Source organism: Lampetra fluviatilis, unplaced genomic scaffold (assembly GCF_964198595.1).
Source record: "Lampetra fluviatilis unplaced genomic scaffold, kcLamFluv1.1 SCAFFOLD_372, whole genome shotgun sequence".
NCBI classification, from domain to species: domain Eukaryota; kingdom Metazoa; phylum Chordata; class Hyperoartia; order Petromyzontiformes; family Petromyzontidae; genus Lampetra; species Lampetra fluviatilis.
The window spans coordinates 37,394-65,000 of NW_027621307.1; the positions used below are offsets into that span (position 1 = coordinate 37,394).

The 27,607-nt window shown below is 51.4% G+C and overlaps 1 protein-coding gene across 1 annotated transcript in view; it reads left to right on the forward strand.

Moving 5' to 3' along the window:
* Positions 1 to 2,268: 2,268 nt before the first annotated feature.
* Positions 2,269 to 27,607, forward strand: part of LOC144955065 (radial spoke head 1 homolog) — a 28,842-nt gene continuing 3,503 nt past the window's right edge. The window contains 9 exon segments of the mRNA XM_078885415.1: positions 2,269 to 2,528; positions 8,520 to 8,633; positions 11,725 to 11,781; positions 11,783 to 11,831; positions 13,403 to 13,411; positions 13,414 to 13,492; positions 18,821 to 18,956; positions 21,849 to 21,920; positions 25,297 to 25,408. Coding sequence (XP_078741541.1) covers positions 2,472 to 2,528; positions 8,520 to 8,633; positions 11,725 to 11,781; positions 11,783 to 11,831; positions 13,403 to 13,411; positions 13,414 to 13,492; positions 18,821 to 18,956; positions 21,849 to 21,920; positions 25,297 to 25,408 — 685 coding nt within the window. The 5' untranslated portion in view covers positions 2,269 to 2,471.

Sequence of the window (27,607 nt, forward strand, 5' to 3'; positions counted from 1 at the left end):
ACCTCTTCCGGAAGAGTCTTCTGGAAGACGTCTCCCGCCCGTTCATAAACCCGCATCTACCGATTATGGAAGATTCTTCTGGAAGTTGCCTGCCGCCCGTTCATAAACCCCCTCTACCTCTTCCGGAAGAGTCTTCTGGAAGACGTCTCCCGCCCGTTCATAAACCCCCTCTACCTCTTCCGGAAGAGTCTTCTGGAAGACGTCTCCCGCCCGTTCATAAACCCCCTCTACCTCTTCCGGAAGAGTCTTCTGGAAGACGTCTCCCGCCCGTTCATAAACCCCCTCTACCTCTTCCGGAAGAGTCTTCTGGAAGACGTCTCCCGCCCGTTCATAAACCCCCTCTACCTCTTCCGGAAGAGTCTTCTGGAAGACGTCTCCCGCCCGTTCATAAACCCGCATCTACCGATTATGGAAGATTCTTCTGGAAGTTGCCTGCCGCCCGTTCATAAACCCCCTCTACCTCTTCCGGAAGAGTCTTCTGGAAGACGTCTCCCGCCCGTTCATAAACCCCCTCTACCTCTTCCGGAAGAGTCTTCTGGAAGACGTCTCCCGCCCGTTCATAAACCCCCTCTACCTCTTCCGGAAGAGTCTTCTGGAAGACGTCTCCCGCGCGTTCATAAACCCCCTCTACCTCTTCCGGAAGAGTCTTCTGGAAGACGTCTCCCGCCCGTTCATAAACCCCCTCTACCTCTTCCGGAAGAGTCTTCTGGAAGACGTCTCCCGCGCGTTCATAAACCCCCTCTACCTCTTCCGGAAGAGTCTTCTGGAAGACGTCTCCCGCCCGTTCATAAACCCCCTCTACCTCTTCCGGAAGAGTCTTCTGGAAGACGTCTCCCGCGCGTTCATAAACCCCCTCTACCTCTTCCGGAAGAGTCTTCTGGAAGACGTCTCCCGCCCGTTCATAAACCCCCTCTACCTCTTCCGGAAGAGTCTTCTGGAAGACGTCTCCCGCCTGTTCATGAACCTGCTTCTACCTCTTCCGGAAGATTCTTCTGGAAGATGACTTCCGCCTGTTCATAAACCTGCTTTTACCCCTTCCGGAAGATTATTCTGGAAGATGTCTGCCGCCCGTTCATAAACCCCTTCTACCTCTTCCGGAAGAGTCTTCTGGAAGACGTCTCCCGCCCGTTCATAAACCCCCTCTACCTCTTCTGGAAGAGTCTTCTGGAAGACGTCTCCCGCCCGTTCATAAACCCCCTCTACCTCTTCCGGAAGAGTCTTCTGGAAGACGTCTCCCGCCCGTTCATAAACCCGCATCTACCGATTATGGAAGATTCTTCTGGAAGTTGCCTGCCGCCCGTTCATAAACCCCCTCTACCTCTTCCGGAAGAGTCTTCTGGAAGATGACTTCCGCCTGTTCATAAACCTGCTTCTACCTCTTCCGGAAGAGTCTTCTGGAAGATGACTGCTGCCCGTTCATAAACCCCCTCTACCTCTTCCGGAAGATTCTTCTGGAAGATGACTGCCGCCCGTTCATAAACCTGCCTCTACCGTTTCCGGAAGATTATTTTGGAAGATGTCTACCGCCCGTTCATAAACCTCGTCTTCCGATTCTGGAAGATTCTTCTGGAAGATGACTGCTGCCCGTTCATAAACCCCCTCTACCTCTTCTGGAAGATTCTTCTGGAAGATGACTGCCGCCCGTTCGTAAACCCGCCTCTACCTCTTCCGGAAGAATCTTCTGGAAGATGTCTGCAGCTTGTTTAGAAACCCCCTCTACCTCTTCCGGAAGAATCTTCTGGAAGATGTCTACAGCCTGTTCGTAAACCAACATCTACAGATTACGGAAGACGCTTCTAGAAGATATCTACCGTTCGTTCATTAACGCCTCTACCTATTCCGGAAGTATCTTCTAGAATATGTCTACCGCCCGTTCATAAACTCCTCTACCAATTCTGGAAGAATCTTCTGGAAGACATCTACCGCCCGTTCATAAACTCCTCTACAGATTCCAGAAGATTCTTCTGGAAGACGTCTACCGCCTGTTCATAAACTCCTCTACTTATTCCGGAAGAATCTTCCAGAAGACGTCTACCGCCCGTTCATAAACTCATCTACCTATTCCGGAAGAATCTTCTGGAAGACCTCTACCGCTCGTTCATAAACTCCTCTACCCATTCCGGAAGCCTCTTCTGGAAGACGTCTACCGCCCGTTCATCAACTCCTCTACCTCTTCCGGAAGATTCTTCCGGAAGCCATCTACCGCCCGTTCATAAACCCTCTCATCACCTTCTACCGGTAGATTCTTCCTCTACCGGAAGACGGCGTTGCCACGGTAACGACCCGGCGCGTCCCGTTGCCACGGCAACAGCGACATCGCTAAACCAGAGGCCCAACTTCAAAATCTCTGTCCCCTCTCTCTCTGATTCATCTCCTAAACTCTCCTAAACTCTCTGAAACTCTCTTAAACTCTCTGCAACTCTCTTAAACTCTCTTATCTCTCGCTCTCGTCTCTTAATCTCGAGCCGGAGATGTCCGACTCAGGCGAGGAGCAGGATGAGTTCGCCGACCTAGGCCCCAGCATTGGGGTAACAAAAACATTTTAAATTTTTTTTTAAACTGTTTTTTATAAACTTCTATTACGACGTTAAACTCGTTCACATTGTTGATTGCGTTGTTTATTTTCATTTTTTATTGTTATTATATTTTATATTTTATTATTGTACCGACGTGACTTTACCGAAAACACCTAACTATGCAATCGTTATACTAGTTAAAATGGTTACAATGTTACATGGTTACAATGTTACATCATTGTTACAATGTTACATTGCTACATAGTTACAATGTTACAATGTTACATTGCTACATAGTTACAATGTTACGTAGTTACAATAGTTACAAACTTACAATGGTTACAATGTTACGTTGCTACATAGTTGCATTGCTACATAGTTACATTGCTACATAATTGCAATGTTACGTAGTTACAATGTTACGTAGCAACAATGTAACATTGTAACAATGTTACATGTATGTGTCTCTGTGTGTGTCTCTGTGTGTGTGTCTCTGTGTGTGTCTCTGTGTCTGTGTGTGTCTCTGTGTGTGTCTCTGTGTGTGTGTCTCTGTGTGTGTCTCTGTGTCTGTGTGTGTCTCTGTGTGTGTCTCTGTGTGTGTGTCTCTGTGTGTGTCTCTGTGTCTGTGTGTGTCTCTGTGTGTGTCTCTGTGAGTGTCTCTGTGTCTGTATGTTTCTCTGTGTGTGTCTCTGTGTGTGTCTCTGTGTCTGTGTGTGTCTCTGTGTGTGTCTCTATGTGTCTATCTGTATATCTCTGTGTCTCTGTGTGTGTCTCTGTGTGTCTCTGTGTGTGTCTCTGTGTCTGTGTGTCTCTGTGTGTGTCTCTGTGTCTGTGCGTGTCTCTTTGTGTGTCTCTGTGAGTGTCTCTGTGTCTGTATGTTTCTCTGTGTGTGTCTCTATATGTCTATCTGTATATCTCTGTGTCTCTGTGTGTGTGTCTCTGTGTGTGCCTCTGTGTGTGTCTCTGTATATATCTGTGTGTGTCTCTGTGTGTGTCTCTGTGCGTCTCTATGTGTCTATCTGTATATCTCTGTGTCTCTGTGTGTATGTCTCTCTGTATGTTTCTCTGTGTGTCTCTGTGTGTCTCTGTGTGTGTCTCTGTGTGCGTCTCTGTGTCTGTGCGTGTCTCTGTGTGTCTCTGTGTGTGTCTCTGTGTCTGTGCGTGTCTCTGTGTGTCTCTGTGTGTGTCTCTGTGTGTGTCTCTGTGTCTGTGTGTCTCTGTGTGTGTCTCTGTATCTGTGCGTGTCTCTGTGTGTCTCTGTGAGTGTCTCTGTGTCTGTATGTTTCTCTTTGTGTGTCTCTATATGTCTATCTGTATATCTCTGTGTGTGTGTCTCTGTGTGTGTCTCTGTGTGTCTCTGTGTGTGTCTCTTTATACCTGTGTGTGTCTCTGTGTGTCACCGTGTCTCTGTGTGTGTCTCTGTGTGTGTCTCTCTATATCTCTGTGTCTCTGTGTGTCTCTGTGTGTGTCTCTGTGCGTGTCTCTGTGTGTCTCTGTGTCTCTGTATATCTGTGTGTGTCTCTGTGTGGCTGTGTGTGTGTCTCTGTGTGTCTCTGTGTGTGTCTCTGTGCGTGTCTCTGTGTGTCTCTGTGTCTCTGTATATCTGTGTGTGTCTCTGTGTGGCTGTGTGTGTCTCTGTGTGTCTCTGTGTGTGTCTCTGTGTGTCTCTGTGTGTGTCTCTTTATACCTGTGTGTGTCTCTGTGTGTCACCGTGTCTCTGTGTGTGTCTCTGTGTGTGTCTCTCTATATCTCTGTGTCTCTGTGTGGCTGTGTGTGTGTCTCTGTGTGTCTCTGTGTGTGTCTCTGTGTGTCTCTGTGTGTGTCTCTTTATACCTGTGTGTGTCTCTGTGTGTCACCTTGTCTCTGTGTGTGTCTCTGTGTGTGTCTCTGTGTGCAGAGGCGTAGCTAGGGGGAGGCAGGGGGGTACATGTGTCCCCGGGCGCCAAGGTAAAGGGGCGCCAAAATGAGGCTTACAACGTCACATTAGAACTTATTGCGGCGGGCGCGGCAGCCTGAAACGACTGCACACATCTACACCTCAACCTAAAAGTTTATATCTCCCGCCACACACAGCCTACATGTCATGTAATTACATTTTGATACGCGCGCCTATTAAGAACTTACATGGAAGAACGTCCAAAACAACAGACAGGCGCAGTCTTTCAGCCTTAGTCACTGGCCTGTTTTCTGGTGGCAGAAACTACGACGGCCTGAAACACGCTGGAGTGCACGATCAGAAGCTGTTAAAGCTATCTATGAAGGACTGGATGAACTAGTAGGGCTGCTAGACAAATTATCGGATGACATAACTATGACGCCTGAAACCAGAAGTGATGCAGAACAGTTACAGGCATGCGTATTACATTTTAACTTCATAGTTTTATTACATTTCTGGAATGTCATTCTTGGAAACATTGATCGTGTTCAGAAGCGCTTACAGGATCCTACGATGAATTTCAAGGAAGCAGCAACTGATCTTACATCTTTGGAGCATGAATTTGTCAAGCTTCGTGATGATTTGAGCCAAGTTGCTGGAGAAAACTCAAAAACAAGATGCACAGCCTGGGGGATCGATGTGGACAGAAGAATTAGGCGACGTCGGAAGATGCCAGGAGAACTGGCAAGAGATGCAGAACTTTCAGCAGAAGATGAAAGTGTGCGCGTTATGAAGAGCGCATTTTATCGACTTCAACAGGAGATGTCAACACGGTTTTTACGACTAAAAAACCTGAACACAAAATTTGGATTTTTGCTGGACGTCAAAACTCTTCTATCCGACACAGATGTCGATGCAATTCTTCGAAATTGCAAAGATTTTGGAAATTTCCATGACACCGACATCAATGGCCACGAACTTTTCACAGAAATTGGAGATTGCAAAATGCTGCTCAGTAACCGGAATGAAGTTCTACCAGAAACTCCTTTGGATCTTCTTGGTTTTATTGTGTTTTATGGAGACGACATATTTCCGAATTTGCGAATTTCACTGCAAATTTTTATTAACAATAACATCATCAACGTTTTTTGGGTTTAGATCGCGTTATTTATGAATGTGTCGTAACCCTCCACCACCCGACACGGCCAATCAGTAAAAAAGTGTCACGTTGACAAAAGACAAATAGTTCACTGCTTTAGCCCACCGGTGTGTTGAAGCGTGGAACCACAACATTTACAATTTGAGTTGTACGACGTTTCGCTGGTAATTGCATCCAGCATCATCGGGCAATTCTGGCGAATTGCCCGAATTCTGGCGAATTGCCCGATGATGCTGGATGCAATTACCAGCGAAACGTCGTACAACTCAAATTGTAAATGTTGTGGTTTCACGCTTCAACACACCGGTGGGCTAAAGCAGTGAACTATTTGTCTTTTGTCAACGTGTCTCTGTGTGTGTCTCTGTGTGTGTCTCTGTGTGTGTCTCTGTGTATGTCTCTGTGTCTGTGCGTGTCTCTGTGTGTCTCTGTGAGTGTCTCTGTGTCTGTGTGTGTCTCTGTGTATGTCTCTGTGTCTGTGCGTGTCTCTGTGTGTGTCTCTGTGTGTGTCTCTGTGTATGTCTCTGTGTCTGTGCGTGTCTCTGTGTGTCTCTGTGAGTGTCTCTGTGTCTGTGTGTGTCTCTGTGTATGTCTCTGTGTCTGTGCGTGTCTCTGTGTGTGTCTCTGTGTGTGTCTCTGTGTATGTCTCTGTGTCTGTGCGTGTCTCTGTGTGTTTCTGTGAGTGTCTCTGTGTCTGTGTGTGTCTCTGTGTATGTCTCTGTGTCTGTGCGTGTCTCTGTGTGTGTCTCTGTGTGTGTCTCTGTGTATGTCTCTGTGTCTGTGCGTGTCTCTGTGTGTCTCTGTGAGTGTCTCTGTGTCTGTGTGTGTCTCTGTGTATGTCTCTGTGTCTGTGCGTGTCTCTGTGTGTGTCTCTGTGTGGCTGTGTGTGTGTCTCTGTGTGTCTCTGTGTGTGTCTCTGTGTGTCTCTGTGTGTGTCTCTTTATACCTGTGTGTGTCTCTGTGTGTCACCGTGTCTCTGTGTGTGTCTCTGTGTGTGTCTCTCTATATCTCTGTGTCTCTGTGTGGCTGTGTGTGTGTCTCTGTGTGTCTCTGTGTGTGTCTCTGTGTGTCTCTGTGTGTGTCTCTTTATACCTGTGTGTGTCTCTGTGTGTCACCTTGTCTCTGTGTGTGTCTCTGTGTGTGTCTCTGTGTGCAGAGGCGTAGCTAGGGGGAGGCAGGGGGGTACATGTGTCCCCGGGCGCCAAGGTAAAGGGGCGCCAAAATGAGGCTTACAACGTCACATTAGAACTTATTGCGGCGGGCGCGGCAGCCTGAAACGACTGCACACATCTACACCTCAACCTAAAAGTTTATATCTCCCGCCACACACAGCCTACATGTCATGTAATTACATTTTGATACGCGCGCCTATTAAGAACTTACATGGAAGAACGTCCAAAACAACAGACAGGCGCAGTCTTTCAGCCTTAGTCACTGGCCTGTTTTCTGGTGGCAGAAACTACGACGGCCTGAAACACGCTGGAGTGCACGATCAGAAGCTGTTAAAGCTATCTATGAAGGACTGGATGAACTAGTAGGGCTGCTAGACAAATTATCGGATGACATAACTATGACGCCTGAAACCAGAAGTGATGCAGAACAGTTACAGGCATGCGTATTACATTTTAACTTCATAGTTTTATTACATTTCTGGAATGTCATTCTTGGAAACATTGATCGTGTTCAGAAGCGCTTACAGGATCCTACGATGAATTTCAAGGAAGCAGCAACTGATCTTACATCTTTGGAGCATGAATTTGTCAAGCTTCGTGATGATTTGAGCCAAGTTGCTGGAGAAAACTCAAAAACAAGATGCACAGCCTGGGAGATCGATGTGGACAGAAGAATTAGGCGACGTCGGAAGATGCCAGGAGAACTGGCAAGAGATGCAGAACTTTCAGCAGAAGATGAAAGTGTGCGCGTTATGAAGAGCGCATTTTATCGACTTCAACAGGAGATGTCAACACGGTTTTTACGAATAAAAAACCTGAACACAAAATTTGGATTTTTGCTGGACGTCAAAACTCTTCTATCCGACACAGATGTCGATGCAATTCGTCGAAATTGCACAGATTTTGGAAATTTCCATGACACCGACATCAATGGCCACGAACTTTTCACAGAAATTGGAGATTGCAAAATGCTGCTCAGTAACCGGAATGAAGTTCTACCAGAAACTCCTTTGGATCTTCTTGGTTTTATTGTGTTTTATGGAGACGACATATTTCCGAATTTGCGAATTTCACTGCAAATTTTTATTAACAATAACATCATCAACGTTTTTTGGGTTCAGATGGCGTTATTTATGAATGTGTCGTAACCCTCCACCACCCGACACGGCCAATCAGTAAAAAAGTGTCACGTTGACAAAAGACAAATAGTTCACTGCTTTAGCCCACCGGTGTGTTGAAGCGTGGAACCACAACATTTACAATTTGAGTTGTACGACGTTTCGCTGGTAATTGCATCCAGCATCATCGGGCAATTCTGGCGAATTGCCCGAATTCTGGCGAATTGCCCGATGATGCTGGATGCAATTACCAGCGAAACGTCGTACAACTCAAATTGTAAATGTTGTGGTTTCACGCTTCAACACACCGGTGGGCTAAAGCAGTGAACTATTTGTCTTTTGTCAACGTGTCTCTGTGTGTGTCTCTGTGTGTGTCTCTGTGTGTGTCTCTGTGTATGTCTCTGTGTCTGTGCGTGTCTCTGTGTGTCTCTGTGAGTGTCTCTGTGTCTGTGTGTGTCTCTGTGTGTGTCTCTGTGTCTGTGCGTGTCTCTGTGTGTGTCTCTGTGAGTGTCTCTTTATACCTGTGTGTGTCTCTGTGTGTCACCGTGTCTCTGTGTGTGTCTCTGTGTGTGTCTCTGTGTGTGTCTCTGTGTGTGTCTCTCTATATCTCTGTGTCTCTGTGTGTGTCTCTCTGTGTGTCTCTCTATATCTCTATGTGTCTCCGTGTCTCTGTGTGTGCAGGAGTACGAGGGAGGCCGTAACGACCTGGGGGAGAGACACGGCAGAGGCCGAGCCCTGCTGCCCAGCGGAGACACCTACGAAGGAGACTACGTGGCAGGGCAGAGACACGGGCAGGCGAGATTACACTACACTATACACTACACTATACACTATACACTACACTATACACTACACTATACACTACACTACACACTATACACTACACTACACACTACACTATACACTATACACTACACTACACTATACACTACACTATACACTACACTACACACTATACACTACACTACACACTACACTATACACTACACTATACACTACACTATACACTATACACTACACTATACACTACACTATACACTACACTATACACTACACTACACACTACACTATACACTATACACTACACTACACTATACACTACACTATACACTACACTACACACTATACACTACACTACACACTACACTATACACTACACTATACACTACACTATACACTATACTATACACTACACTATACACTATACTATACACTATACTATACACTACACTATACACTACACTACACACTATACACTACACTACACACTACACTATACACTATACTATACACTACACTATACACTACACTATACACTACACTATACACTATACTATACACTATACTATACACTACACTATACACTACACTACACACTATACTATACACTATACTATACACTACACTATACACTACACTATACACTACACTATACACTACACTATACTACACACTATACTATACACTATACTATACACTACACTATACACTACACTACACACTATACTATACACTATACTATACACTATACTATACACTACACTATACACTATACTATACACTACACTATACACTACACTATACTATACACTATACTATACACTACACTATACACTACACTATACACTATACTATACACTACACTATACACTACACTATACACTACTATACACATTACACTACACTATACACTACACTATACACTACACTATACACCACAACTCTTAAACTACACTATACACTACACTACTACACACTATACTATACACTACACTATACACTACACTATACACTATACTATACACTACACTATACACTACACTATACTATACACTATACTATACACTATACTATACACTATACACTACACTATACACTACACTATACACTATACTATACACTATACTATACACTACACTATACACTATACTATACACTATACACTACACTATACACTACACTATACACTACACTATACACTACACTACACTAAACTATACACTACACTATACACTACACTATACACTATACTATACACTACACTATACACTATACTATACACTATACTATACACTACACTATACACTACACTATACTATACACTACACTATACACTACACTATACACTATACTATACACTACACTATACACTATACTATACACTATACTATACACTACACTATACACTACACTATACACTACACTATACACTATACTATACACTACACTATACACTACACTATACTATACACTACACTATACACTATACTATACACTATACTATACACTACACTATACACTATACTATACACTACACTATACTATACACTACACTATACACTATACTATACACTACACTATACACTACACTATACTATACACTACACTATACACTACACTATACACTACACTATACTATACACTACACTATACACTATACTATACACTACACTATACACTATACTATACACTACACTATACTATACACTACTCTATACACTATACACTACACTATACACTACACTATACACTATACTATACACTACACTATACTATACACTACACTATACACTACACTATACACTATACTATACACTACACTATACACTACACTATACACTACACTATACACTATACTATACACTACTCTATACACTATACACTACACTATACACTACACTATACACTATACTATACACTACACTATACACTACACTATACACTACACTATACACTATACTATACACTACTCTATACACTATACACTACACTATACACTACACTATACACTATACTATACACTACACTATACTATACACTACACTATACACTACACTATACACTATACTATACACTACACTATACACTACACTATACACTATACTATACACTACACTATACACTATACTATACTATACACTACACTATACACTATACTATACACTACACTATACACTACACTATACACTACACTATACTATACACTACACTATACACTATACTATACACTACACTATACACTATACTATACTATACACTACACTATACACTACACTATACACTACACTATACACTACACTATACACTACACTACACACTACACTATACACTACACTACACTATACACTACACTATACACTACACTATACACTACACTATACACTACACTATACACTACACTATACACTACACTACACACTACACTATACACTACACTATACACTACACTATACACTACACTATACACTACACTATACACTACACTATACACTACACACTACACTACACTATACACTACACTATACACTACACTACACACTATACACTACACTACACACTACACTATACACTACACTATACACTACACTATACACTACACTATACACTACACACTACACTATACACTACACTATACACTATACTATACACTACACTATACACTACACTATACACTACACACTACACTACACTATACACTACACTATACACTACACTATACACTACACTAACACACTACACTAAACACTACACTATACACTACACTATACACTACACTATACACTACACTATACACTACACTATACACTACACTATACACTACACTATACACTACACTATACACTACACTATACACTACACTATACACTACACACTACACTACACTATACACTACACTATACACTACTACACTACACTATACACTACATTATACACTACACTACACACCTACACTACACACTACACTACACTATACACTATACTATACACTACACTATACACTACACTATACACTACACACCATACACTATATACTATACTATATCACTACACACTACACACTACACTACACACTACACACTATATCACTACACACTATAACCTGCAGGGCTCGTACCGCTTCAAGAGTGGCTCTCTCTACCGCGGCGACTATCAGCAAGGCCGCAAAGCACGGCTACGGAGCCTTCCACTATCCTGACGGCTCTCACTACCAGGGTGAGACACACACAGACACACACACACAGACACACACTTCACACACACACAGACACACACACACAGACACACACACAGACACACACACAGACACACACACACACAGACACACACACAGACACACACACACACACACAGACACACACACACAGACACACACACACACACACAGACACACACACACAGACACACACACACACACACACAGACACACACACAGACACACACACACACACACACAGACACACACACAGACACACCACACACACACACAGACACACACACACAGACACACACACACACACACACAGACACACACAGACACACACACAGACACACACACAGACACACACACACACAGACACACACACAGACACACACACACACACAGACACACACACACAGACACACACACAGACACACACACACACACACAGACACACACACACAGACACACACACAGACACACACACAGACACACACACACAGACACACACACACACAGACACACACACTCACACACACACAGACACACACACACACAGACACATACACACAGACACACACACACACAGTGAGACACACACACACAGACACACACACACAGACACACACACACAGACACACACACACAGACACACCACACACACAGACACACACACACACACTCATCCACCACTCACCAAACCACCCACCCACTCACCCACCCACTCACCCACCAACCCACTCACCCCACTCACCCCTTCACCAAACCACTCACCCACCCACCTACTTACCAACACACCCACTCACCACTCACTCCACTCACCGACCCACCCACTCACCCCACCCACTCACCTAAACCACCCACCCCACTCACCCCACTCACCCACTCACCAAACCACTTCACCCACTCACCCACCCACTCACCCACCCACTCACCCACTCACCAAACCATTCACCCACTCACCCAACCACAACACCCACCCACCAACCCACCCACCCACTCACCCACCCACCTACTTACCAACACACCCACTCACCCACCCACTCACCCACTCACCAAAACCACTCACCCACTCACCCCACCCACTCACCCACCCACTCACCCACTCACCAAACCATTCACCCACTCACCCACCCACAACACCCACCCACCAACCCACCCACCCACTCACCCACCCACCCACCCACCCACTCACCCACTCACCCACCCACTCACTCACTCACTCACCCACTCATCCACCCACTCACCCACTCATCCACCCACCCACCTCATCCACCCACTCACCCACTAAACCACTTCACACACTCACTCACTCCACCCACCCACTCACTCACCCACTCACCCACTCACCCACTCACCCACCACCCACCCACCCACTCACCCACTCACCCCACCCACCCACCACCCACCCACCCACTCACCCACTCACTCACCCACCCACCCACCCACTCACCCACACCCACCCACCCACTCACCCACCCACCCACCCACCCACCCACCCACTCACCCACTCACTCACTCACCCACCCACCCACCCACTCACTCACCAACCCACCCACCAACTTCACTCATCTCTTCTCTACAGGTCACTGGGTCGAGATGAGCGTGAGGGTCACGGAGTTTACACTTATAGCAGCGGTGACGTGTACCAGGGCGAGTGGAGACAACACCAGAGGTGGGTGGGTGGGTGAGTGAGTGAGTGAGTGGGTGGGTGGGTGAGTGGGTGGGTGGTGAGTGAGTGGGTGGGTGGGTGAGTGGGTGGGTGAGTGAGTGAGTGAGTGGAGGTGGGTGGGTGGGTGAGTGGGTGGGTGGGTGAGTGGGTGGGTGGGTGAGTGAGTGAGTGAGTGGGTGGGTGGGTGGGTGGGTGAGTGGGTGGGTGAGTGAGTGGGTGGGTGGGTGGTGAGTGAGTGTGGGTGGGTGAGTGAGTGAGTGAGTGGGTGGGTGGGTGGGTGGGTGAGTGGGTGCTGGTGTGAGGTGATGGTGGGTGGGTGAGTGTGAGTGGGTGGTGAGTGAGTGAGTGAGTGAGTGGTGGGTGGGTGGGTGGGTGAGTGGGTGGGTCGAGTGAGTGAGTGGGTGGGTGGGTGAGTGAGTGGGTGGGTGAGTGAGTGGGTGGGTGGGTGAGTGGGTGGGTGAGTGAGTGAGTGGGTGGGTGGGTGAGTGAGTGGGTGGGTGAGTGAGTGAGTGGGTGGGTGGGTGGGTGGGTGAGTGGGTGGGTGAGTGAGTGAGTGGGTGGGTGGGTGAGTGAGTGGGTGGGTGAGTGAGTGAGTGGGTGGGTGGGTGGGTGGGTGGGTGAGTGAGTGGGTGGGTGGGTGAGTGAGTGGGTGAGTGAGTGAGTGGTGGGTGGGGTGGGTGGGGGTGGGTGAGTGAGTGGGTGGGTGGGTGGGTGGGTGGGTGAGTGAGTGAGTGGGTGGGTGGGTGAGTGGGTGGGTGCGTGAGTGGGTGAGTGGTGGGTGGGGGTGTGAGTGAGTGAGTGGGTGGGTGGTGGGTGAGTGGGTGGGTGAGTGAGTGGGTGGGTGGGTGAGTGGGTGGGTGCGTGAGTGGGTGAGTGAGTGGGGTGGGTGGTGGGTGAGTGGGGTGGGTGAGTGAGTGAGTGGGTGGGTGGGTGGGTGAGTGAGTGGGTGGGTGGGTGAGTGAGTGGGTGAGTGAGTGAGTGGGTGGGTGGGTGGGTGAGTGAGTGGGTGGGTGGGTGGGTGAGTGAGTGGGTGGGTGAGTGAGTGGGTGGGTGGGTGGGTGAGTGAGTGGGTGGGTGAGTGAGTGAGTGGGTGGGTGGGTGGGTGGGTGGGTGAGTGGGTGGGTGGGTGAGTGAGTGAGTGGGTGGGTGGGTGAGTGAGTGGGTGGTGAGTGAGTGAGTGGGTGGGTGGGTGGGTGGGTGAGTGGGTGGGTGAGTGAGTGGGTGGGTAGGTGATGTGAGTGGGTGGGTGAGTGAGTGAGTGGGTGGGTGGTGGGTGGGTGGGTGGGTGGGTGAGTGAGTGGGTGGGTGGGTGAGTGAGTGGGTGAGTGAGTGAGTGAGTGGGTGGGTGGGTGGGTGGGTGGGTGAGTGAGTGGTGTGGGTGGGTGGGTGAGTGAGTGGGTGGGTGATGTGAGTGAGTGAGTGGGTGGGTGGGTGAGTGGGTGGGTGCGTGAGTGGGTGAGTGGGTGGGTGGGTGGGTGAGTGAGTGAGTGGGTGGGTGGGTGAGTGGGTGGGTGAGTGAGTGGGTGGGTGGGTGGGTGAGTGGGTGGGTGCGTGAGTGGGTGAGTGAGTGGGTGGGTGGGTGGGTGAGTGTGGTGGGTGAGTGAGTGAGTGGGTGGGTGGGTGGGTGGGTGAGTGAGTGGGTGGGTGGGTGAGTGAGTGGGTGAGTGAGTGAGTGGGTGGTGGGTGGTGGGTGCGTGAGTGGGTGGTGGGTGGGTGGTGAGTGTGTGGGTGGGTGAGTGAGTGAGTGGTGGGTGCGTGAGTGGGTGAGTGGGTGGGTGGGTGGGTGAGTGAGTGAGTGGGTGGGTGGGTGAGTGGGTGGGTGCAGTGAGTGGGTGAGTGGGTGGGTGCGTGAGGTGGTGAGTGGGTGGGTGGGTGGTGGTGAGTGGGTGGGTGGGTGAGTGAGTGAGTGGGTGGTGTGGTGGGTGGGTGAGTGAGTGGGTGGGTGGGTGGGTGGGTGAGTGAGTGGGTGAGTGAGTGAGTGGGTGGGTGGGTGGGTGGGTGGGTGAGTGAGTGGTGGTGGGTGGGGAGTGGTGTGGGTGGGGGTGGGTGAGTGAGTGGTGGGTGGTGGGTGAGTGGGTGGGTGTGAGTGTGGTGGGTGGGTGGTGGGTGAGTGGGTGGGTGGTGGGTGGGGTGGGTGAGTGGGTGGGTGAGTGAGTGGGTGGGTGGGTGAGTGGGTGGGTGCGTGAGTGGGTGAGGGTGGGTGGGTGGGTGGGTGAGTGGGTGAGTGAGTGAGTGGAGTGGGTGGGTGGTGGGTGGGGTGGGTGGTGGGTGGGTGGTGGTGGGTGAGTGTGAGTGGGTGGGTGGGTGGGTGGGTGGGTGGTGGGTGGGGTGGGTGGGAGTGGGTGGGTGGTGGTGAGTGGTGGGTGGGTGGGGGGTGGGTGGTGGAGTGGGTGGGTGGTGAGTGTGGGTGAGTGAGTGAGTGGGTGGGTGGGTGGGTGGGTGGGTGGGTGGTGGGTGGGTGGGTGGGTGGGTGGGGTGGGTGTGGTGGGTGGGTGAGTGTGTGAGTGGGTGGGGGTGGTGGGTGGGTGGTGAGTGGTGGTGGGTGGGTGGGTGGTGTGGTGGTGTGTGGGTGGGTGGGTGGTGGGGTGGGTGGGTGGGTGGGTGGGTGGGTGGTGGGTGAGTGGTGGTGTGTGGGTGGTGGTGGTGGGTGGGTGGGTGGGTGGGTGTGGGTGGTGAGTGAGTGGGTGGGTGGGTGGTGGGTGGGGGTGGGTGGTGTGGTGGGTGAGTGGTGTGGTGGGTGGGTGGGTGAGTGAGTGGGTGGGTGGTGAGTGGCGTGGGTGGGTGGGGTGAGTGGGTGGGTGGGTGAGTAGCAGTGGTGAGTGGGTGAGTGGTGGGTGGGTGGGTGAGTGGGTGGTGGTGAGTGGGTGGGTGGGGGGTGGGTGAGTGGGTGGTGGGTGGTGGGGGGGTGGGTGGTGTGGGTGGGTGAGTGTGGGTGGTGGTGGTGGGTGGTGGGTGAGTGGGTGGTGGGTGGGTGGGTGAGTGGTGAGTGGGTGGGTGGTGAGTGAGTGAGTGGGTGGGTGGTGGTGGGTGGGTGAGTGGGTGGGTGAGTGTGGTGGGTGAGTGGGTGGGTGGGTGGGTGGGTGGGTGAGTGAGTGGGTGGTGAGTGGTGTGTGGGTGGGTGTGTGAGTGGGTGGGTGGGTGGGTGAGTGGGTGGTGTGAGTGAGTGGGTGGGTGTGGGTGGTGAGTGGGTGGGTGGGTGGTGGGTGGTGGGTGAGTGGTGGGTGGTGGGTGGGTGGTGGTGTGTGGGGTGGGTGGGTGTGTGGGTGTGGTGGGTGGGTGTGGAGTGGGTGGGGTGTGTGGTGGGTGAGTGGGTGGGTGGTGAGTGAGTGGGTGTGGTGTGTGGTGGTGGGTGGGTGGTGAGTGGGTGAGTGAGTGGTGGTGGTGGGTGGTGGGTGGGTGGGTGGTGGGTGGGTGGGGGTGGTGGGGTGGTGGTGTGGGTGGGTGGGGGTGGGTGTGTGGGGGTGTGGGTGGTGGTGTGGGTGGGGGTGGGGTGGGTGAGTGAGTGGGGTGGGTGGGTAGTGGGTGGGTGGGTGGTGGGTGGGTGGGGTGGGGTGAGTGGTGGTGGTGGGTGAGTGAGTGGGTGGGTGAGTGGGTGAGGTGGGTGGTGGTGGTGGGTGGGTGGGTGGGTGGTGGGTGGGTGGGTGGGTGAAGTGGTGGTGGTGGGTGTGTGAGTGGTGGGTGGGTGGGTGGTGGTGGGTGGGTGGGGTGGTGGTGGGTGGGTGGGTGGGGGGGGGTGAGTGGTGGGTGTGTGGGTGGGTGGGGTGTGTGGTGGTGGGGGTGGGTGGGTGGGTTGTGGGGTGAGTGGGTGGGTGGTGGTGGGTGGTGGTGGGTGGTGAGTGAGTGGGTGGGTGAGTGAGTGGTGGGTGGTGGTGGTGGGTGGGTGGTGGTGGTGGGTTGGTGGGTGAGTGGGTGGTGTGTGGTGGTGGTGGGTGGGTGGTGTGTGGTGGGTGGTGGTGAGTGGTGGGTGGGAGTGGGTGAGTGGGTGGGTGGGTGGGTGGTGAGTGGGGGAGTGGGGTGGGTGGGTGGGTGAGGGGTGAGTGAGTGGGGGTGGTGGGGTGGTGTGAGTGGGTGGGTGGGTGAGTGGGTGAGTGGGTGGGGTGAGTGAGTGTGAGTGTCTCTGTGTCTCTGTGTGTGTGTCTCTGTGTGTATGTGGTGAGTGAGTGTCTCTGTGTCTCTGTGTGTGTGTGTGTGTCTGTGTGTGTGTGTGTCTCTGTGTGTCTCTGTGTGTCTCTGTGTCTCTGTGTGTGTGTCTCTGTGTGTGTGTGTGTCTCTGTGTGTCTCTGTGTGGTGTGATCAGACACGGCCAGGGCACATACGTGTTCCACGCGTGTGGAGCTCGCTACGTGTGTGTGTAGTGAGTGTCTCTGTGTCTCTGTGTGTGTGTCTCTGTGTGTGTGTGTGTGTGTCTCTGTGTGTCTCTGTGTGTCTCTGTGTGTCTCTGTGTGTGTGGTGTGTCTCTGTGTGTGTGTCTCTGTGTGTGTGTGGTGAGTGAGTGTCTCTGTGTCTCTGTGTGTGTGTCTCTGTGGGTGTGTGTGTCTCTGTGTGTCTCTGTGTGTCTCTGTGTGTCTCTGTGTGTGTGTGTGTGTCTCTGTGTGTCTCTGTATGTATCTCTGTGTCTCTGTGTGTGTGGTGATCAGACACGGGCCAGGGCACATACGTGTTCCCACGCGTGTGGAGCTCGCTACGTGTGTGTTGTAGTGAGTGTCTCTGTGTCTCTGTGTGTGTCTCTGTGTGTGTGGTGTGATCAGGCACGGCCAGGGCACATACGTGTTCCACGCGTGTGGAGCTCGCTACGTGTGTGTGTAGTGAGTGTGTATCTGTGTGTGTGTGTGTGTCTCTGTGTGTGTGTCTCTGTGTGTGTGTGTGGTGAGTGAGTGTGTCTGTGTATCTATCAGTGTGTAGTGAGTGAGTGTCTGTATCTGTGTGTGTGTGGTGAGTGAGTGTGTCTCTGTGTGTGTGTGTGTGATGAGTGTCTCTGTGTGTGTGTCTCTGTGTGTCTCTGTGTCTCTGTGTGTGTGTCTCTGTGTGTGTGTGTGTCTCTGTGTGTGTGTGTGTCTCTGTGTGTGTGTGTGTGGTGAGTGAGTGTCTCTGTGTGTGTGTGTCTCTGTGTGTGTGTGTGGTGAGTGAGTGTGTCTCTGTGTGTGTGTGTGTGGTGAGTGAGTGTCTCTGTGTGTGTGTGTCTCTGTGTGTGTGTGTGGTGAGTGAGTGTGTCTCTGTGTGTGTGTGTGTGTCTGTGTGTGTCTCTGTGTGTGTGTCTCTGTGTGTCTGTGTGTGTGGTGAGTGAGTGTCTCTGTGTCTCTGTGTGTGTGTCTCTGTGTGTGTGGTGATCAGACACGGCCAGGGCACATACGTGTTCCACGCGTGTGGAGCTCGCTACGTGGGGTTGTGGGCTCACGGCAAGATGGAGGGGCCCGGTCAGCTGCTGTACGCACAACACCGCTACCAGGGGCAGTTCAGAGACAACGCGGTGAGAGAGACACGCGGAGAGAGACACAGAGACACGGGGACACGGGGAGAGAGAGAGACACGGGGAGAGAGACACGGGGAGAGACACGGGGAGACACGGGGACACGGGGAGAGAGAGAGACACGGGGAGAGAGACACGGGGAGAGAGACACGGAGACACGGGGAGAGAGACACGGGGAAAGAGACACGGGGAGAGAAAGAGAGACACGGGGAGAGAGACACGGAGACACGGGAAGAGAGACACGGGGAGAGAGACACGGAGACACGGGGACACGGGGATGAGAGACACGGAGACACGGAGACACGGGGACACGGGGAGAGAGACACGGGGAGAGAGACACGGGGAGAGAGACACGGAGACACGGAGACACGGGGAGAGAGACACGGAGACACAGAGACACGGGGACACGGGGAGAGAGAGAGACACGGGGAGAGAGACACGGGGAGAGAGACACGGGGAGAGAGAGACGCGGAGAGAGACACAGAGACACGGGGACACGGGGAGAGAGAGAGACACGGGGAGAGAGACACGGGGAGAGAGACACGGAGAGAGAGACACGGAGAGAGAGACACGGAGACACGGGGAGAGAGACACGGGGAGAGAGACACGGGGAGAGAGACACACAGAGACACGGGGACACGGCGAGAGAGAGAGACACGGGGAGAGAGACACGGGGAGAGAGACACGGAGAGAGAGACACGGAGACACGGGGAGAGAGACACGGGGAGAGAGACACGGGGAGAGAGACACGGGGAGAGAGACACACAGAGACACGGGGACACGGGGAGAGAGAGAGACACGGGGAGAGAGACACGGAGAGACACGGGGGGAGAGACACGGGGAGAGAGACACGGGGAGAGAGACACGGGGAGAGAGTCACGGGGAGAGAGACACGGGGAGACGGGGAGAGAGAGAGACACGGGGGGAGAGACACGGGGAGAGAGACACGGGGAGAGAGACACGGGGAGAGAGACACGGAGAGACGGGGAGAGAGAGAGACACGGGGAGAGAGACACGGGGAGAGAGACACGGGGAGACGGGGAGAGAGAGAGACACGGGGAGAGAGACACGGGGAGAGAGACACGGGGGAGAGACACGGGGAGAGAGACACGGGGAGAGACACGGGGAGAGAGACACGGGGAGAGAGACACGGGGAGAGAGACACGGGGAGAGAGACACGGGGACACGGGGAGAGACACGCAGAGAGAGACACGGGGAGAGAGACACGGAGAGAGACACGGGGAGAGAGACACGGGGAGAGAGACACGGGGAGAGAGACACGGGGAGAGAGACACAGGGAGAGAGACACGGGGAGAGAGACACGGGGAGAGAGAGACACGGGGAGAGAGACACGGGGAGAGAGACACGGGGAGAGAGACACGGGGAGAGAGACACGGGGAGAGAGACACGGGGAGAGAGACACGGGGAGAGAGACGCGGGGAGAGAGACGCGGGGAGAGAGACGCGGGGAGAGAGACGCGGGGAGAGAGACGCGGGGAGAGAGACGCGGGGAGAGAGACGCGGGGAGAGAGACACGGGGAGAGAGACACGGGGAGAGAGACACGGGGAGAGAGACACGGGGAGAGAGACACGGGGAGAGAGAGACACGGGGAGAGAGACACGGGGAGAGAGACACGGGGAGAGAGACACGGGGAGAGAGACACGGGGAGAGAGACACGAGGAGAGAGACGCGGGGAGAGAGACGCGGGGAGAGAGACGCGGGGAGAGAGACGCGGGGAGAGAGACGCGGGGAGAGAGACGCGGGGAGAGAGACGCGGGGAGAGAGACGCGGGGAGAGAGACGCGGGGAGAGAGACGCGAGGAGAGAGACGCGGGGAGAGAGACGCGGGGAGAGAGACGCGGGGAGAGAGACGCGGGGAGAGAGACGCGGGGAGAGAGACACGGGGAGAGAGACGCGGGGAGAGAGACGCGGGGAGAGAGACGCGGGGAGAGAGACGCGGGGAGAGAGACGCGGGGAGAGAGACGCGGGGAGAGAGACACGGGGAGAGAAACACGGGGAGAGAGACCTCCTGCCAGCGGGCTTTCGACACTTCACGTGGCCTCAAGGTGCACATGGCCTTGCACAAGCGTCGTGGTGACGTCACCGCCACTTAGTGGCGAATGGCGGTTGTTGTTGTGTGTCTGTATCTGTGTGTCTGTGTGTGTCTGTGTGTGTGTGTCTGTGTGTGTGTCTGTGTGTGTGTGTGTGTGTCTGTGTGTGTGTGTGTCATTGTGTGTCTGTGTGTGTGTGTGTGTCTGTGTGTGTGTCTGTGTGTGTGTGTGTGTCTGTGTGTATGTGTGTGTGTCTGTGTGTGTGTGTCTGTGTGTGTGTGTGTGTCTGTGTGTGTGTCTGTGTGTGTGTGTGTCTGTGTGTGTGTGTGTCATTGTGTGTGTGTGTCTGTGTGTGTGTGTGTGTCTGTGTGTGTGTCTGTGTGTGTGTCTGTGTGTGTGTGTGTCTGTGTGTATGTGTGTGTGTGTGTATCTGTGTGACTGTGTGTCTGTGTGTGTGTGTGACTGTGTGTGTGTGTGTGTCTGTGTGTGTGTGTGACTGTGTGTGACTGTGTGTGTGTGTGTGACTGTGTGTGTCTGTGTGTGTGTCTGTGTGTGTGTCTGTGTGTGTGTGTGTCTGTGTGTGTGTGTGTGTGTATCTGTGTGACTGTGTGTCTGTGTGTGTGTGTGATTGTGTGTGTGTGACTGTGTGTGTGTGTGTGTGTATCTGTGTGACTGTGTGTGACTGTGTGTGTGTGTGTGTCTGTGTGTGTGTGTGTCTGTGTGTGTGTGACTGTGTGTGTGTGTCTGTGTGTGACTGTGTGTGTGTGTGTCTGTGTGTGTGTGTGACTGTGTGTGACTGTGTGTGTGTGACTGTGTGTGTGTGTGACTGTGTGTGTGTGTAGCCTGTAGGGGCAGGCAAGTACATGTTCGACATCGGCTGTGAACAGCGTGGAGTCTACGAGTCCTCAGATCAGGTGAGTGAGTCTCTGTGAGTCTCTGAGTGAGTCTCTGAGTGAGTCTCTGAGTGAGTCTCTGAGTGAGTCTCTGAGTGAGTCCCTGAGTGAGTCTCTGAGTGAGTGAGTCTCTGAGTGAGTCTCTGAGTGAGTCTCTGAGTGAGTCCCTGAGTGAGTCTCTGAGTGAGTCTCTGAGTGAGTCTCTGAGTGAGTGTCTGAGTGAGTGAGTCTCTGAGTGAGTCTCTGAGTGAGTCCCTGAGTGAGTCTCTGAGTGAGTCTCTGAGTGACTCTCTGAGTGAGTCTCTGAGTGAGTCCCTGAGTGAGTGAGTGAGTCTCTGAGTGAGTGAGTCTCTGAGTGAGTGTCTGAGTGAGTCTCTGAGTGACTCTCTGAGTGAGTCTCTGAGTGAGTCCCTGAGTGAGTGAGTGAGTCTCTGAGTGAGTGAGTCTCTGAGTGAGTGAGTCTCTGTGAGTCTTTGTGAGTCTCTGAGTCAGTCTCTGAGTGAGTCTCTGAGTGATTGTCTGAGTGAGTGAGTGTCTGAGTGAGTCTCTGAGTGAGTGAGTCTCTGAGTGAGTCTCTGAGTGAGTGAGTGAGTGAGTGTCTGAGTGAGTCTCTGAGTGAGTGAGTCTCTGAGTGAGTCTCTGAGTGAGTGAGTGAGTCTCTGAGTGAGTCTCTGAGTGAGCCTCTGAGTGAGTGTCTGAGTGAGTCTGAGTGAGTGTCTGAGTGAGTGAGTCTCTGAGTGAGTCTCTGAGTGAGTGACTGAGTGAGTCTCTGAGTGAGTCTCTGAGTGAGTGAGTGAGTCTCTGAGTGAGTCTCTGAGTGAGTCTCTGAGTGAGTCTCTGAGTGAGTCTGAGTGAGTGTCTGAGTGAGTGAGTCTCTGAGTGAGTCTCTGAGTGAGTGACTGAGTGAGTCTCTGAGTGAGTCTCTGAGTGAGTCTCTGAGTGAGTCTGAGTGAGTCTCTGAGTGAGTCTGAGTGAGTCTCTGAGTGAGTCTGAGTGAGTGTCTGAGTGAGTCTCTGAGTGAGTCTGAGTGAGTCTCTGAGTGAGTCTGAGTGAGTGTCTGAGTGAGTGAGTCTCTGAGTGAGTCCCTGAGTGAGTCCCTGAGTGAGTCTCTGAGTGAGTCCCTGAGTGAGTCCCTGAGTGAGTCCCTGAGTGAGTCTCTGAGTGAGTCTCTGAGTGAGTCCCTGAGTGAGTCTCTGAGTGAGTCTCTGAGTGAGTCTCTGAGTGAGTGTCTGAGTGAGTGAGTCTCTGAGTGAGTGTCTGAGTGAGTCTCTGAGTGAGTCTCTGAGTGAGTCTCTGAGTGAGTCCCTGAGTGAGTCTCTGAGTGAGTCTCTGAGTGACTCTCTGAGTGAGTCTCTGAGTGAGTCCCTGAGTGAGTGAGTGAGTGAGTCTCTGAGTGAGTGAGTCTCTGAGTGAGTGAGTCTCTGTGAGTCTTTGTGAGTCTCTGAGTGAGTGAGTCTCTGAGTGAGTGAGTCTCTGAGTGAGTCTCTGAGTGAGTGTCTGAGTGAGTGAGTCTCTGAGTGAGTCTCTGAGTGAGTGAGTCTCTGAGTGAGTCTCTGAGTGAGTGAGTGAGTGAGTCTCTGAGTGAGTCTCTGAGTGAGCCTCTGAGTGAGTGAGTGAGTCTCTGAGTGAGTGTCTGAGTGAGTGAGTCTCTGAGTGAGTCTCTGAGTGAGTCTCTGAGTGAGTCTCTGAGTGAGTGAGTCTCTGAGTGAGTGACTGAGTGAGTCTCTGAGTGAGTCTCTGAGTGAGTCTCTGAGTGAGTCTGAGTGAGTCTCTGAGTGAGTCTGAGTGAGTCTCTGAGTGAGTCTGAGTGAGTGTCTGAGTGAGTGAGTCTCTGAGTGAGTCTCTGAGTGAGTCTCTGAGTGAGTCTCTGTGAGTCTCTGAGTGAGTCTCTGAGTGAGTCTCTGAGTGAGTCTCTGTGAGTCTCTGAGTGAGTCTCTGTGTGAGTCTCTGAGTGAGTGTCTGAGTGAGTGACTGAGTGAGTCTCTGAGTGAGTCTGAGTGAGTCTCTGAGTGAGTCTGAGTGAGTCTCTGAGTGAGTCTCTGAGTGAGTGTCTGAGTGAGTGAGTGAGTCTCTGAGTGAGTGTCTGAGTGAGTGAGTGAGTCTCTGAGTCTCTGAGTGAGTCTCTGAGTGAGTCTCTGAGTGAGTCTCTGAGTGAGTGTCTGAGTGAGTGAGTGAGTCTCTGAGTGAGTGTCTGAGTGAGTGTCTGAGTGAGTGAGTGAGTCTCTGAGTGAGTGTCTGAGTGAGTGAGTGAGTCTCTGAGTCTCTGAGTGAGTCTCTGAGTGAGTGAGTCTCTGAGTCTCTGAGTCTCTGAGTGAGTCTCTGAGTGAGTCTCTGAGTGAGTGTCTGAGTGAGTGACTGAGTGAGTCTCTGAGTGAGTCTGAGTGAGTGTCTGAGTGAGTGTCTGAGTGAGTGAGTCTCTGTGAGTCTCTGAGTGAGTCTCTGAGTGAGTGTCTGAGTGAGTGACTGAGTGAGTCTCTGAGTGAGTCTGAGTGAGTGGCTGAGTGAGTGTCTGAGTGAGTGAGTCTCTGTGAGTCTCTGAGTGAGTCTCTGAGTGAGTTGATGTTAGTGATGGTGATGATGGTGATGATGGTGGTGATGTTAGTGGTGGTGGTGATGGTGGTGATGGTGGTGATGGTGGTGATGATGGTGATGGTGGTGATGGTGGTGATGGTGATGTTAGTGATGGTGATGGTGGTGATGGTGGTGATGGTGATGGTGGTGATGATGGTGATGGTGATGGTGGTGATGATGGTGATGTTAGTGATGGTGATGGTGGTGATGGTGGTGATGGTGATGGTGGTGATGATGGTGATGTTAGTGATGGTGATGGTGGTGATGGTGGTGATGGTGATGGTGGTGATGGTGGTGATGGTGATGGTGGTGATGGTGGTGATGGTGATGGTGGTGATGGTGATGTTGGTGGTGATGTTGATGATGGTGATGATGTTGGTGGTGATGATGGTGATGGTGGTGATGGTGATGGTGGTGATGGTGGTGGTGATGGTGGTGATGGTGATGTTAGTGATGTTTGTGATGTTTGTGATGTTGTTGTTGATGGTGGTGATGGTGGTGATGTTAGTGGTGGTGAGTGATGGTGATGGTGGTGATGGTGGTGATGATGGTGATGTTGGTGGTGATGTTAGTGGTGATGGTGGTGATGGTGATGGTGGTGATGTTAGATGATGGTGGTGATGGTGATGTTGATGTTAGTGATGTTTGTGATGTTTGTGATGTTGTTGTTGATGGTGGTGATGGTGGTGATGGTGGTGATGTTAGTGGTGGTGGTGGTGATGGTGGTGATGGTGATGGTGATGATGGTGGTGGTGGTGATGGTGATGTGGGTCAGGGTGATGGTGATGGTGATGATGGTGGTGATGGTGATGGTGATGTGGGTCAGGGTGATGAGGTGGATGGAGGAGGATCGATGGACGAGGCAACTCCACCACCTCCTCCACCTCCTCGCTGGAAGCCGAAGACTTTGAGCAAACTCACTCAGTGGGGTGCAGATGGTGAGTCACTCACCCACTCACTCACCACTCACTCACCACTCACTCACCCACTCACCCACTCACTCACTCACTCACTCAGAGACTCACTCACTCACTCACTCACCACTCACTCACTCAGTCACTCACTCACTCACTCACTCAGAGACTCACTCACTCACTCAGTCACTCACTCACTCACTCACCACTCACTCACTCACTCACTCAGAGACTCACTCACTCACTCACTCACCACTCACTCACTCAGTCACTCACTCACTCACTACTCACTCAGAGACTCACTCACTCAGATACTCACTCACCACTCACTCACTCACTCACTCACCACTCACTCACTCACTCAGAGACTCACTCAGAGACTCACTCAGAGACTCACTCACTGAGAGACTCACTCACTCACCACTCACTCACTCACTCAGAGACTCACTCACTCACTCAGAGACTCACTCAGAGACTCACTCACTCAGAGACTCACTCACCACTCACTCACTCACTCAGAGACTCACTCACTCACCACTCATTCACTCACTCACTCACTCAGAGACTCACTCACTCACCACTCACTCACTCACTCAGAGACTCACTCACTCACCACTCACTCACCACTCACTCACTCACTCACCACTCACTCACTCACTCAGAGACTCACTCACTCAGCACTCACTCACCACTCACTCACTCACTCACTCAGAGACTCACTCACTCACCACTCACTCACTCACTCACTCAGAGACTCACTCACTCACCACTCACTCACCACTCACTCACTCACTCACCACTCACTCACTCACTCAGAGACTCACTCACTCACTCAGAGACTCACTCAGAGACTCACTCACTCAGAGACTCACTCACTCACCACTCACTCACTCACTCACCACTCACTCACTCACTCACTCAGAGACTCACTCACTCACTCAGAGACTCACTCAGAGACTCACTCACTCAGAGACTCACTCACTCACCACTCACTCACTCACTCACTCACTCAGAGACTCACTCACTCAGTGACTCACTCACTCACTCACCACTCACTCAGAGACTCACTCACTCACCACTCACTCACCACTCACTCACTCACTCACCACTCACTCACTCAGAGACTCACTCACTCACTCAGAGACTCACTCAGAGACTCACTCACTCAGAGACTCACTCACTCACCACTCACTCACTCACTCAGAGACTCACTCACTCAGAGACTCACTCACTCACCACTCACTCACCACTCACTCACTCACCACTCACTCACTCACTCAGAGACTCACTCACTCACTCAGAGACTCACTCAGAGACTCACTCACTCAGAGACTCACTCACTCACCACTCACTCACCACTCACTCACTCACTCACCACTCACTCACTCACTCAGAGACTCACTCACTCACTCAGAGACTCACTCAGAGACTCACTCACTCAGAGACTCACTCACTCACCACTCACTCACCACTCACTCACTCACTCACCACTCACTCACTCACTCAGAGACTCACTCACTCACTCAGAGACTCACTCAGAGACTCACTCACTCAGAGACTCACTCAGAGACTCACTCACCACTCACTCACTCACTCACTCACCACTCACTCACTCAGAGACTCACTCACTCACTCAGAGACTCACTCAGAGACTCACTCACTCAGAGACTCACTCACTCAGTCACTCACTCACTCAGAGACTCACTCAGAGACTCACTCACTCACTACTCACCACTCACTCAGAGACTCACTCACTCACCACTCACTCAGAGACTCACTCACCACTCACTCACTCACTCACCACTCACTCACTCACCACTCACTCAGAGACTCACTCACTCACCACTCACTCACTCACCACTCACTCACTCACCACTCACTCACTCACCACTCACTCAGAGACTCACTCACTCACTCTCACTCACTCACTCAGAGACTCACTCACTCACCACTCACTCACTCACTCACTCAGAGACTCACTCACTCACCACTCACTCACTCACTCACTCACTCACTCAGAGACTCACTCACTCACCACTCACTCACCACTCACTCACTCACTCACCACTCACTCACTCACTCAGAGACTCACTCACTCACTCAGAGACTCACTCAGAGACTCACTCACTCACTCAGAGACTCACTCAGAGACTCACTCACTCAGAGACTCACTCACTCACCACTCACTCACTCACTCACTCAGAGACTCACTCACTCAGTGAC